The sequence below is a fragment of the Sphaerodactylus townsendi genome, linkage group LG06, assembly GCF_021028975.2.
Source record: "Sphaerodactylus townsendi isolate TG3544 linkage group LG06, MPM_Stown_v2.3, whole genome shotgun sequence".
In the NCBI taxonomy this organism is placed as follows: domain Eukaryota; kingdom Metazoa; phylum Chordata; class Lepidosauria; order Squamata; family Sphaerodactylidae; genus Sphaerodactylus; species Sphaerodactylus townsendi.
The window spans coordinates 93891934-93906048 of record NC_059430.1 but is presented as its reverse complement, the minus strand read 5'-3'; the positions used below and the strand labels follow the sequence as shown (position 1 = coordinate 93906048).

General features: G+C 46.1%; 1 protein-coding gene across 1 annotated transcript; it reads right to left on the bottom strand.

Annotated features, from left to right (window-relative positions):
* Window positions 1–464: 464 nt before the first annotated feature.
* SLC30A2 (solute carrier family 30 member 2) lies at window positions 465–13294 on the bottom strand. Its single transcript, XM_048500874.1, has 8 exons — window positions 12885–13294; window positions 9848–10062; window positions 8667–8813; window positions 6890–7043; window positions 5704–5860; window positions 5165–5270; window positions 3693–3827; window positions 465–911 (listed from the first exon to the last, which is right to left on the bottom strand). Exons 1-8 carry the CDS (start codon window positions 13277–13279, stop codon window positions 766–768), a joined length of 1455 nt encoding a protein of 484 aa, XP_048356831.1. The 5' UTR covers window positions 13280–13294; the 3' UTR covers window positions 465–765.
* Between the last annotated feature and the right edge of the window lie 821 nt (window positions 13295–14115).

The window sequence follows — 14115 nt, the reverse complement described above, 5'->3', positions numbered from 1 at the left end:
GACTGGTCCAAGGTCACCCAGCAAACTTCCATGCCACAGTGGGGATGAGAACTTGTGCCTCCCAGATCATAGCCTGACACGATGCTGACAGACATTATTTCCTGAAGATGCAAATACATGAGCCTTCAGCTGCAGAGGCATACAGGATGCCAAACTGACCAGGCTTTGTGATCCACCTGCTGGAAGGCACTGCCTTTTACAGCAACAAATGACCAGGAGCTCCAAAATGAATACAATTTCTATGAGCAGATAGAAGGTGCAAAGAGCAAGACCTGGGAAAACAACTATGAAAACAAGTACAAGTGGAAGAAAAGCTTCAAATACGGCTCACAAACAGATTCTAAAATGCTGTCTGAAACCTCCATCCTCACGTTGCTTTACATAGAATTGGGCCAGTAATGGATAACCGCTGGTTTAAAATGACAAATGTGAAAGGGACCAAAGCCATAGCAAATTCAAACAAATAGATTCCACTGTTTTAATTGCAGGCCATTAAAAATTACATTTCCTGAAGCGAATGAAAAAGAGACACTGATAAACACACAGAAAGAGGAGGAAGGGGGCAAAAAAAAAAAAAGACGATGCTTCCTAAAAATGCAGAATTCAGTGGAAAAGAATCACATCGCTCAAATCCCAAACACCCCTTCAGCAACAGCCCAGGAGACTATAGGAGTTTAAGGTCACAGCAACAGCAGATCTGAGGTAGCAGTTTTGACAAGGCCATCTAGTCAGGGTTGCTTAGCAACCCTCCCTGGTGAGCACCAGTCAGTCCAAGGGGCTCTGGCATTCCTGACAATCATTCATGTCCTCAGAGTAGTTCTCTATCTGGATGGTAGTAGTGTGGAAGTTGAAGGCCTTTTGTAGCCGGGAACTGGCTTCTTTCAAGATGGTCTGTGCCTCTGAGTCCTCATCTGGGAAGCAAACAAATATCAGCGCTTAAAAGAAGATTCTGCAAAGATCTCTCACATAACGTACAATCTGGCAAACCGCTGTCTGAACCTCTGCCCCACAATCTATAGTCCCCACCTTAAAGGTTATTGACTGATGAGTTGGTTCATGCAATACCACTGCAAACTAACAAAAGAACAGGAAGTTCAGGAAAAGCAATCCTATCCTATCTCACCTAACCAAGGAGGCAGAAACTGTGGCGCTTAACTCCATTTATCAAGATAGACACTAGAAAAGATTGCTCACAGCTATTAATGGCAGAATGCAACAGGATGAAGCCATGGCTTAATTTAAATAGCACACTGCAGTCCCTATCCCATAGCAGGATAATCCTATAGCAGCAATAATAGTGTGCAAAGGAAATTTCTCAAGACCTCAGTCACCAGTTAGGAAAGCCTCTGAGGCCCTCTAGCTGTCCAACCATGGCTTATATTCCCTTTTTTTTTTTTTTTTGCTCAGGGTTGGCTTATGAAATAAAAATCATTAAAATAAAAGCCATTTTAAAAAGGGCAATGAGACTCCCAAAGTATAGCTATGCTTAAAGTCTTGAACCATTAAATATTTGGCAGCTGAAATTATCCTCGTAATAGACCTCAAGCTAGAAGCACATTGTAAAAACAATAGAAGATCAAACCCCATTGTTAAAAGCCTAGGGACTAGGAAATGCTTTGGGCTCCCTTAACAGAGAGTATGTTAGGCTCCAGGCAAACTTCAAAACAGAGGGCATTCCATAGGCAAGGTGCCACCACTGAAAAATCCCTGTTTCTGCTTGCCACGTGCCTCACCTTTATAGGCCGGAACACAGAGAGCAGCTGAAAAGAGGATCTATTAACAACTGTGTTGCAGATGCAATTCACGGGAAGTGCTCTTGGCCAAGCACGACTGAAAGGGAACAGGAGCGGTGCTTGTGACATTAGTGACGTTACAAACAACATCATCCAAACTTGCTGGGCAGTTTCACAAGAAACACCCCTCCCCCTTTAAAAAAGGAAGTTGCTTTGATGAAAGGACTTCATGTGATGGAATTGACAGCTGGATCCTACCAAGCACGTGCCCAAACCACACAGATCCTTCTTCTGTAGTTCATATCTTTATAGACTATTTCCACTACCCTTGATCTCCTTCTCACCATTTATTCTAAAAGAAGCACTGTTGTGTAGTGATTACAGTGCTGGATTAGGATCTGCCAGGCCAGATTCCAGATGCTGTACTCTGATATGAAGCTTGAGTGTGGGGGGCACCTTGGGCCAACCACACACTCTCACCCTAAACCACCTCACAGGGCCTGTTGCGAGGATAGAATAAGGAAGGAAAACCACCAGATATGACACTGTGAGCTCCTCAGAGGAAGTAAAATATTAAAATGTACTACATATGTAGAGTTCTTTTGGGGGGAGTGTGACTTTCCAAGCAACAGATCCATAGTAGCAGCCCATCTCATGCCGACACAACTAATACCTTTCTCTTGAAAAATGTTTTTATTATTTATTTAGATATTGATACCCTCCTTTCCTCCTCAATGAGGGCTCAAAGCAACTTACAACTTCATTCTCCCCCCCCCTCCATATTACCTTTACAACAGCCCTGTAAGGTAGGTTAGGCTGGGAGTATGCGACTGGTCAAAAGTCATATGACCAACTGCCAAGGCAGAATGGGGACTTGAATATGGGTATCCCAAATCCTAGCCCAATGCTGTAAGCACTGCACCAGACTGGCTGTCTTTTCATCACTTAATTGGCAAGCCATACTGCTTTTCTGGGCCCAGAAAAGAATTTGTACTTGGGGCCAATTCCATATCGCTACACCTTCTTCTACTGGCCTAATTTTCAGTTATATCACTGTGAATTCTTGGAAGGAAATAAGAAATATGCTTTCAATCTAACAAGGGACCGGTGGGGGGGGGGGGGTGTCAGGCAGGCAGACATACGCAGCCCAAAGTGTGAGCAATTTCCAATTTTTTGAGCACTCCCACCTGGTTTCCAATGCCCCCCTTTTCTACAGAGTTCTACCTGCAGCTCATCAAAGTACTGGGGAGGAGGATTTGGGGGGAAAAAACCAGTTGAGGTTCATGCATTTCCACCTACAAGTCAAGCCTGCCATGCAAATTGCAGACTTGAACAGCCTCAACTTTGAGAGGCCTCAGCTTGTCTCAGGGCAAATCAGGGCAGGAAGAGAAGAAGAAGAAGAGTTTGGATTTATATCCCCCCTTTCTCTCCTGTAGGAGACTCAAAGGGGCTTACAATCTCCTTACCCTTCCCCCATCACAACAAACACCCTGTGAGGTGGGTGGGGCATAACCTCTCATCGTCTGCTCAGCTCTGCTCATCAAATTTGCTCTTTTTGCTACCATTTTCAAGGGGAGGAGAGTAATATCGTTTTTAAAATGTGTTTTTTTTAAACCTTTAAACTGTTATAACTAAGCCTCAAATCCAGTCTTGATTATAAAAACTGAGTGGAGATTAAAGGGTTAAACACCCCTTCTCTGTGTTAAACAGCCTTGATGCAAAGGGGTGTGTGTGTGCAATTTGCATTTTATGAACAGATGGAATTGCACAATCTCGGCCTCTTCTATTTTTGTTCTACGTCCCAGGATCAGTGGGCCCTTTCAACAACTGTGAGCAGGAGCCTGACCCCTCTACCTGCCAATGACAGATGTGTTTATCACCACCATCCCCTGGAGTCCCAGTCCGATAATCATGGCAGCTATACTTAGCAAGCTCCAAACCCTTGGAGATGCAACTTACTGATTGCAATGTGAACTGACAAGACTGGCTGAGACACAGTTAGAGCCCAGATATGGAGGCTATGAAGAGCTTTCACACCACTGATGGACAGCAGGATTCTCTTCACTTCATTAAAATCCACACCTTTGGGTGTACCTGCAGGAAAGCAAGAGGGAGATGCCAGTTAGATGCAAGCAATTTGGAGTGGGGGACACAAGAGGGAGCTCTACGGCCCAACTTGCTTCTCTTCCCTCAAGTGAAAACATATTGGTTTGGTCAGACGGTTCTGCCCAGAGCTCTGTTATTCAAGGGAAATTTTCAGCCCCCACTGTACTGTCATCCCTCTGATTTTTGCATCCATAAGAAATGAGGGTTGCCAACAACTTTGAGGAAAAAAATGACCTGAGCCTTTTTTTCTGGTAAGCTGAAGCCAATTTATGGTGACCTGTAGGGTTTTCAAGGCAAGAAACATCAGAGGTGGTTTGCCATTGCCTGTCTGCATAGAGACTCTGGTATTCCCTGGTGGTTTCCCATCCAAAAACTGACCAGGGCTGACCCTGCGTAACTTCCCAGATCAGACAATATCAAGCTAGCCCTTTAACAGCAGCTTAATGTATGGAAATATGCAGGTGAAGCTTGTCATCAATGAGCATCACCAAGTAAATAACATCTCATCCCACTGCTGTCAAAGGGGCAAGACATTTTTCCCCCATCAAGTTGTTAGCTGGCTTTTGGTGGCAAGTTAGAGTAGAAGCATATTATTACCCAGCCCTGAGGATGCACTAGAAATGTAACAAAATAAAATGCTATCTAATTCATACAAATATTCCTTGCTACTAGGATGTTTTAGGGCTCAGACACACATTATTCTTCTGTGTAGATTTTGAAGTCCACCTCCTCCCACACTTCTGCAAGTTCAGTTGCTTAAGGCTGCTTTCTCAAAGAGAACAGAACTTTCGACTCTTTCCTCCCCTGCAGGCTCCTCGCTAGAGAAAGTCATCTGCGAGCTACTTTCCCACACCAGGAGAGGGGAGAGTGCAATTAAGTTGGTTGGGTGGGTTTTCCAGGCTGTGTGGCCATAGTCTGGTGGACCTTGTTCCTAACGTTTTGCCTGCATCTGTGGCTGGCTTCTTCAGAGGTGTATCACAGAGGGAAGTCTTCCAGCCACAGATGCAGGCAAAATGTTAAGAACAAGATCCACCAGACCATGGCCACACAGCCCAGAAAACCCACCACAACCAGTTGAATCTGGCCATGAAAACCTTCGACAATACAGTGCAATTAAATTTTCCCTATAATGATGGACATAAAAGAAGCCTGAAGCAAAAACCACATGGTAGGACAGGGTTGAATTCTCCCTTTCCCCACACTGCTTCTCTCTTTGATTAAGTAATGCTGGCAGGTACATTTGCACAAGGGAAAATATCTTGAATAGGGAAAAAATCCTCCTTCATAGTCCACTGTCATCCTCTCCCACTCTCCCAGAGATTTACCTTCCATCAGCACAAGGACCACATCTCGGAGAATGGTCAGTGTCGTTCCAAGGACGAGGAAGGAAAACAGAAAGGTGCAGATGGGATCCACGAACTTCAGTTCTGGCTGGAAGGATGTGAATATTATATTACTGTCCCCATGCTATTTAACACTTAGCTTTGTGCAGACACTGAAAAAAAAATATTACAGGGCTGCAGTAATTTCCTTGGTAGTAGGCAGATCAGCTCCGTGATGAAACAGACCTATGACCCAAATATGCTGCAGGCATGTTATTCTGTATGGGGGTAAAGCAGCACAAGCACAGCTTTATCCAGGGAGAAAATGGCAGGATTACGTTTCCTGTTCTCCATGACACAGCTCTAGTGGATAAAGCAATCCCAGAGGCCGCATTTGCAAAAGCAAAAAAGAAATTGAAAGCTAACACAGAAGAGACAGTAAGGTCTAGTCAAACTTTCAGGGAAAAGTCTTTCTTGGTTGTACATGTAGAATTACCATTCTGGTCCAAGCCTTCCCCAAATAGCACAGCTAGAACCCTTACCTTGAAATAAATGATGTAGGCTGCAACCAGGACCCCGATGCTTTGCAGAAGGTCCCCAACAACATGGATGAATGCAGCCCGAACGCTGGTATTCTGCCCCTCGCTATGACTGTGATGGCTATGCCCATGGCCTGACTGGTGCAGGGAGACTCCCATTCTGCAGAGACCAAGGCAAGTGGTTACCACAAAGAAATGTAGATTCCCGACTCCTTTTGCATTGAGGGCATACTTTTTGCCTCTTAGCAACCCATGTGGCAAGGAAGGCAGCACAGATCCATTGCTCAGCACTTCTCCCTCCTTGCCGAGCCATCAGACTTTCAGGGCCTTCGTTACGGCAGAGCTATCCACACTTCAACTCACATCCTGCAGCACAAAATTGAAGAAGCGGGCAACAGAAAGGTGAGTTGAGGAAGTGAGCCAAATTACAGGGGAAGACAAATTTGCCTTGGAAGAGAAGGACTGTCTCCATAGTCCATTGCTCCTGTCTGAAAATGTCATCACAAATACAAGCAAATGCAGTGTAAATGTAGATAAATAGAGTGCAGTTATTTCTGGGCATATCCACACTACTAGTGTATTTACAATAGGACAAGCCAGGGCATAAACCCTGGGCACTATTTTCCCGGGGGTGCCCAGGCTGCCCCTTTGTAAAGTAGGAAGCTGCCACTACTTAGAGGGCTGGTTTACCTCCCATTTAGAAGCAGAGGGAAGCCAGGTCTACCAAATCTTCTCTGGCTCTCCGGAGAGCTGGTTGCCCACAGTTGACAGTAATTGGCCTCAGCAAAAGTCAGATCTACCAATGCTTCTTAACTTCTCCAGACCAGCTCTCTGGAGGGCTGGTTACCTGTGAGTAATGGTAGATCTGACCATTGGAGAGCTGGTCTTCCAAGATGGAGATGACCTGTCAGATTTGGTGTGTGTGTGTGTCCTTGCCCTAGCCACCATTTTCTGCAGATTCGCTCCAGATTATCATGAAATAACTTCAAAGAGATAGTATTTATAGGCCAGCAAGGAAATGGGAGCTTTTCCTTTCATCAGGGTCTGATCTGGTTGGTTCAGCTCAAGGTCCTCAAGACAAAACCTCCAGCAGCCCATCCACAAATCTTCCATGGCCAGCTGCTAAGGTCACCTCCCATCAATCAAGAATCTCCAAATTATACAGCTTTTGAAGATGATTCCTACGTACATGATATTCACTGCCACTGCACAAGCAGAGGTGATGAGCATTGCTTCCCCTTCTATCTCATACTCGCCCAAGAGCAACCGCTGGACTGCTAGATAGACCAAGACACCGGTCACAACCCAGATGGACAGCACCGACAGCAGCGCTCCCAAAATCTCTGCAGGGGAGGAAAGAGTCAGGGATCTTCAGGTTATTAAACAGGCACTGCCTGGCAGCTTGATCCTCAGCACATTTACTAGGGAGTTAAGTCCCAAGCAAGACTACTCCAAGGTGTTCTCCTTCTGCAGACAATTCTATTATTGCACAAGATAGACAGAAGACCATTACAGTTTCAGCCCCACTCAGGTTAGTGGCTGTAACCCAACATGTTTATATCCTGAGAATGATGCCCATCTTTGATGCTGCCTGCTCTAAGGAGTCCACAGGTTATCAAGCAACAGAGGGATTCTTAAACAAAGCCAGAAGTAGAGTGCAGTTCTAAACACAGGCAGACTCGTGCCCTAGTGAAAGAGGGATTCTTGTATAGCAGTGGGTCTGGGGTATCGGATTTGCCTTGGTTTAACTCAGTAGACTATTTATGTTTTATTTTGAGGTTTTTCTAATTGTGTGGACTGTGTGAGGTTATTGTGTATAGGTTCCAAACCAGTATTAGGACTCTCAATGCGAAGAAGCCAAAAGCCAGAACTACTGATAAAATTAAGGAATGGTACAATCTGTGAAACTACTAAGAAGTTATAACATCCAAGATGAACTGAAACTGAACAATCTTAAGTGCTGTGCGGAGAACAAACCTTTGAATCTCTGTGCCAATCTTTTGCGTATAGTGTATATATATTTATCCTGCCTCCTGACTTATTTGCCTCATCAAAATCCATCTCCAAGTTATTATTCCTTCCTTTACCATCTCCTCTATCTGTTAATAAATCTTTAATCTGTTTAAGTTTAAATCTGTCTCCAGTACTTATTTTAGAGGGCCTTGGTGAGAGGTATGCCTGGAAAGGAATAAAGCCAACAGGCATCTTTCACCTATAAGGCTGAGAGGAAGTGCTTTCAACCAAACATTATCATTTTCTGAAGAAATCTAATCCTTGAAGGGAAAAAAGTGGGGAAAACTGACAGGCAAGTCAGTGAGTGGTTCCTTCCTGCCTGCAGAAGATAAGGAGCTGTGGGTGGGGTCCGTCTAATGGATGCATGGGGTCCAGTGAAGTGCAAGAGCGAGGAGGAAGTATGACATCTAAGTAATGTATATAACAGGGACACATGACAGGAAGAGAAAGAAATGCTGAAAGTGATCTCTTCTACAACCTCACCTCACTGTCCTGCTGCTGTATTCAGCATGCGTGCAAAGAAAGCAAGGATTTTAGCTTTCTGTGCATGAGCACCTTTGAAAGAGCAACAAAAATGGCAGTGTTTTAGAGCAGGGGTAGGGAACCTGCGGCTCTCCAGATGTTCAGGAACTACAATTCCCATCAGCCTCTGTCAGCATGGCCAATTGTTTTAGAGGATCAGATCACAACCCAAAGGGGAGGGCTTTGAAGGTCCCAGCCCATAGAAATGTGGACACATTCAGAGAGCTTTGGCCAGCTGCAAGTTAATTTGCAAAGAGGTTCAGGGCAAAATTGGTGTGTTCTTGTGTGTGTGTGGGTGGGAGGAGAGGGGGGGACAGAAAAAGACAAAAGAGCTAAGGCCAGAACTACATAGCAGAATGGCGTTTCTACAGAAAGCAGGGTCTTCTCCTGAATATCATCCAACAAATGCTAAATACAACTGTTTAAGTTACCTGCCCGATGCCAGCCAAAGTTCATGGTCTTGGTAGCTGGCCGGGATGACATCCAGAGCGAAAAGAGGCTGATCATCATGCTGGCAAAGTCAGTCAGCAGATGGGCTGCATCCATCATAATGGCCAAGCTGTGGGCAAAGTAGCCCCCTGAGGAGAGACACAGCAAGTGGAAAGAAGAATTAGAGACCATTGATGGCTGACAATCAGTACTAAGAGGCTCTTTGGCTCTTCTTCCAACAGCAGGGAAGCTAACACACCAGAGAAGAGATCTTCTCTCTGCTGTCCTAGTTTTCTAAGTACACAGAGTTTTTTTAAACAAGGGGAACATGCAACAATCAGTCTTCTGAATTGTATTCCAAAGTGGTGCAGTCCCGGGAAGAAGAAGAGTTTGGATTTATACCTCCCCCTCTCTCTCCTCTAAGGGCTTACAATCTCCTTTCCCTTCCCCGCCCCCCCCCCCCCACAACAAATACTCTGTGAGGTGCGTGGGGCTGAGAGATCTCAGAAAAACTGTGACTAGTCCAAGATCACCCAGCTGGCATGTGTTGGAGTGTACAGGCTAATCTAGTTTCCCAGATAAGCCTTCCCAGCTCAAGTGGCAGAGCGGGGAATTAAACCCGGTTCTCCAGATTAGAGTGCACCTGCTCTTAACCACTACACCACCACTACACCACGCTGGCACTACAGAAAAGTCAGATGCCCAAAAGATATTCAGCTCTGGCCCTGGGCTGGTAGAATGCTCTGTCTGATGAGACACTGGTCCGCCAGGCCTATGGCTGAGGACAGCTACAGCATTCCAACACAGCTGGACTCCCTTTATCCCCCTTTTCTTTCCCTCTTTCCCTTCTTCATTTCCTCTTCCCTTCTTGTTTCATCCTTTCCATTTTTCTATGTTCCTTTAATTCATTCCCTTATAGTTTGGAATTGATTGGACAATATAATGTGGGAACTGATTGCTAATTTCAATTATGAATTTCTATTGTAAGTTATCCTGGGCCCTGCATGGGGAAGGGTATATCCAACTATAAATAAATTGAAATGGTGCAGGAAGAGCCCTGCTGGATCAAGCCTAGGGTACTTGTGGCCAGGCATCCTCTTTGACAGACTGCTATGTCTACTCTGTGCTGTGCCTGGCTGCTCCCCAAAAAAACTGCACAGTGTGCCAAGCCCTGGCATCTTACCCACAACTTCCCCAGCCATGAAGACCAAGCAGATCACAGAGGCCATGTAGAGCTTCCTCCGTGCGTGCATTCTTTCACTGTCATAGCCGTTGCCAGAGGCCCAGTTGGAATGACAATGCTGGCTTTCTTTCAGGCCCAGCTCAATGGCAGAGGGGTCTGGGACGTAGCTGAGCACTGAACCTTGAAAGCCGCTCCCCGCAATCCCTAAATAAGATCTGAGCCAAGAAGAGCAATTAAAAAAACAGAAAGATTCTCTAGGAGGGAGCTACTTGCCAAATGAAGTTCAATTAGGGACACAAGCCCCTTCCTTCCACTACACCCTTAACAACTATACTCCTGCAACAGCTACACATTATGTTTGTTCAAGGACCACAAGCCACCCGAGACTAGAGGTCTGCACTGCTTGGCACAACAAAAGCAGCCACATGTAGAACCAGGGCGGCACACGTTAATCTAGCAATCAATATTCTGCATTGAGAAAGCTGTTGGTGCAATTTGTGCAAAGTAGGCAAATTAAGCAATCTGCAAAATCCAACCCTCCCCTAGTCTCAGCGAGAGCATGGGAAATCTTACCGAGTAACATTTTCACAGTTTTCTTCACCAAGCATTGACTTTGCCACCATGAGGGCTAGAAACTTAGTATGGATCCAATTGGGCCAAGAAGGACGGGGCAGGTGTGGTGATTGTAAGGGAAAGGGATTACAAATCCCATTGCTTTGTAATGGCTGCCACTCTGCACATGAAGTCTTGGGAGTGATTGTTATGCAGTAGGAAAACATTAGGAGCTCCGTTGTAAGCTGCAGTGCTGCAGTCAAAGCAATATTCGAGTTCAATGCCAATGGGATGTCAGTTTCCGGTAGCCAGCTCAAGCTTGACTCAACCTCCCATCCTTCTGTAGTCGGTAAAATGAGTACCCAGCTTGCTGGGGGTAAAGTGCAGATGACTGGGAAAGCAATGGCAAGCCACCCCATAAACAGTCTGTCTAGTAAATGTCAGAATATGACGTCACTCCATGGATCAGTAATGACCTGGTGCTTGCATGGGGGACTCCCTCTACGTTTAGGAAAACATTGTTGGTTTCCTTTTCAAGGTGGAACAATCGTTCTTTAACACCTCACTGCTGCTTCCAAAGTGAAATGCTCCTCTTTTTTGGATCCCAAACTTGAGCTGCAAGGTGCGAAAAGTACATTCGTACTTGGGTGTTAGCCCATTCTCCATGCACGAACACCCCAGACAGGAATTTTGGTTGTTCTCTTGACCACATTTATTAGAAAGTAAGCACCACAGAATTCTTTGGGATTTCCTTCCAATTACCCAGGCTGACACTGCAGGGCTCTTTGCCAATGCAAACAGGTTACAAGTTTAGCTTTGCTGATCTATGGCATTTTGATAAGGGTGCACGGAGCTCAGTGATGCCCATAAGGGTTTGCTCACACACCCACTGGAAACCAAACCAGATAAATTACAGAATGGAGACAGACCTTTAACAGTATGGGACACCCCCCCCCCCCTTTTCCAATCAGCAGGTTGGAGATCCGGCCAGAATTATGTAGCAAGAGAAGTGGAATTGCTGGATTGCCAGTGTTTTGAAGCAGTCTGTTTGGTCCCTCCCAGAAGTGGTGAACCATGTTGAATGGACAGAGAAAGAACAAGAGACACACAGGCAGCCCTGACCCATGATGAGCACATGCTACCAGACCATTCTTTTATGCAAATTCACCTGAAATGAACTTGGGAAGAAGGGCTTTGTTTGCAATTTGGGTTGCAAACTGGGGCATTGGGCAGAGTCTCGGACAACGAGAAGAAAGGCCTGGGTTTAAATCCCCACTAAGCCATGAGCACCCTGGGTCAATTGTTCTTTCTGAGCCTAACCCATCTTAGAGGATTGTTGTGAGGATACAGAGAAGAAGAGCTTGCAGGAAGAAGAGAAGCAGGACAAAAATGAGATCGAGCCTGTGGTGGAAGCTAAACCTGTCTTATTTATTTTTATGTTTATTTCATTTGTAGTTCACCTTTCAGTAACCAGTGCATTAGAATTTTAGAAGCATAGAACCATTAGAAAGAAATGAAGCACAGCTAACAATAACAACTAACAATAAGCTAAACACAACAGAAGAGATCATTATTTTGTTTGTGAAACCCTTTTACCTTCTCCCAACAAGTTCATAGCCTGTAACCGCTACATTTAACTGTTAAACTTCAGAATCTCTTAAAATCTTTGACCTCCAGTTCTTTGTTCAGTGTCAAAACCCCCAAACATTTAGGTTTTAATCTGCATTGCTGTGGCTACCCAAGTCCCATCCACCACCCATGGTCATCAGTGCAGTGAGAGAACCAGGACAATCAAAAGGATATTTGGGGGTAGTCTATGTTTTAGACATATCTTGAGTCACCTCTGTTGCAAAATTAAGGGATATTAAATGTTACTCAGTAGAGATTAATTGCTTTTTGGGGTATAGCATGGTTCACCCACCAAGCTGCCATTTTAGGCTTCCTCACCTTTAACAGACACAAGATGGGAAGCCATTCAACGGATGAAGCTTTCCTCCTTCCTGTTAACTCATGTTAAGAAACTATTCATTTACTAAACTGGGGAGGGGGGGGGTAGCCTTCTTCCACTCAACAGTCCAAGAGGGGAGGGGACAGAGAATACGCAGAGATACCGACATTTCCAGATGGCTGGAAATGGAGCATACGAAAGGGGGCGGTAGGGGACACCCCCCCCCCCCCCCCGCTCCCAAACTCGGTGCAAGCAGCAGCTTGGGCTGCAATTCAACACTTATTGGGGAACGAGCCCGTCAGTCACAGAGGGGCTTACTTCCTTGCAAGCTTGCACGAGCCGTGCGAGCTGGAATTTGCCTGGGTCCTGGGAGCAAATCTCATGAACCTCTCTGGGACTTACTTCTGAGTAAAGCTCCTCCAGGCTGGAGGAGCAACAGTTGAGAGGCCCTGGATGTTTGGGGAGAGGGATGGGAGAGAAGAGCGTTGCTTTGGGGTTCCGAGAGAGGGGCGCAGCCCGATACCCCGCCCGACCCACCTGGCTTCCACCCCTCGCAGGATGTGGCTCTTTTCACTCTCGTCGCTCGGCTTCATCCTGCCCTCTCCAGCCACGCTCCGCCGGTTCTCCTTGCCCCGTCCGGCGCCCACCCGTTCCCTCAGCCTCCAGAGCAGCGGCGCTCGGCGCTGCCTTATCGCGCTCCCGCAGCAGCCCGTGTGGAGACGCCGCGGACGTGCGCAAAAAAGGCCAGGCGGCCGCTGGTCCCGGCTGCAAAGTTTGCAAGAAACTTGTGGCTCGCCCCCAGGCCGCGTGAATGAGTGAGTGACTGCCAGACCCGAATTTTCCCGGGGGAGCAAGTGGAGCGCAGGAGGAGGGCGACCCCCCCCCCCGAAGGGGCATCTCCCTGATTTTCGTCGGCATCTCTTTTTGAGCATCCCTGCATCCCTATCCAGGGATCTCCCTGACAAAACGCAGAACAAAACAGATCCTGCGCTCCGCACCATGACCCAGGCAGATCCACAACGGTTTGTATTTTTGCACCACAGGAAGCAGCGGCATAGCCAGAGTGCCTTCAAAATGTATTTGCATGATGTTCACCCAGTCTTGAATATCAGTCCCCCGTCTTGAATATCAGAGGGTGACCTTAAACCTCTCTCAGCCTAAACTCTACCTTACAGGGTTGTTGTGAGGCTGAAACGTGCAAAGGAAAATCGGGTACAATACTCTGAGCTGCTTCCAGGACGGGGGAATAAACATGAGGTAGATGATAGACTTCTATTTCAATCCCAATCTATCCCCCGACACTCCTTTTGTGAGTTTGAGACAGTAATCTCTCCATATCCAGTGTTATTTATATACGTTGAGTGTCCTCAAACTGTATAAATAACACCATATGTGGAGAAATTGAGTGTCCTCAAAGTGTGGTAAGTAATCTCTGGTAGGCTCCCAACAGGTTTACAACCCCAAATTTGACATAATGGGAGTGGTGGGAAGAAGTCTATATATGTAACTAGCAGGGCACCCGTGCTTCGCTATGCATACTTCATCACAGGCTCTCTATGAATTTTGGGGTGACATTCAACATACTTCTTTACAGCCTGTTTGTGAACTTTGGGGTGACATGGAGCATATTTCCTCACAGCCTGTCTGTGGACTGATGGGTTTCGCATATTTTGCAGCAGCTTCCTGTAGTTGTCTTTTTCTAATGCAATGTGTTATTGCTCACTTTTACCTGGTGGGCTCCAAAAGATGTCATGTGGAAGCAGATGTT

Excerpts from the sequence above, each read along its gene's own strand:
- SLC30A2 (XM_048500874.1), bottom strand. The coding sequence starts at position 13,279 with ATGCTCAAAAAGAGATGCCGACGAAAATCAGGGAGATGCCCCTTCGGG. Across the intron at positions 8,814-9,847 it reads CATGGCTGGGGAAGTTGTGG|GGGGCTACTTTGCCCACAGC; the intron begins GTAAGATGCCAG and ends GTCTCTCCTCAG. Across the intron at positions 7,044-8,666 it reads CTTTGGCTGGCATCGGGCAG|AGATTTTGGGAGCGCTGCTG; the intron begins GTAACTTAAACA and ends CCTCCCCTGCAG.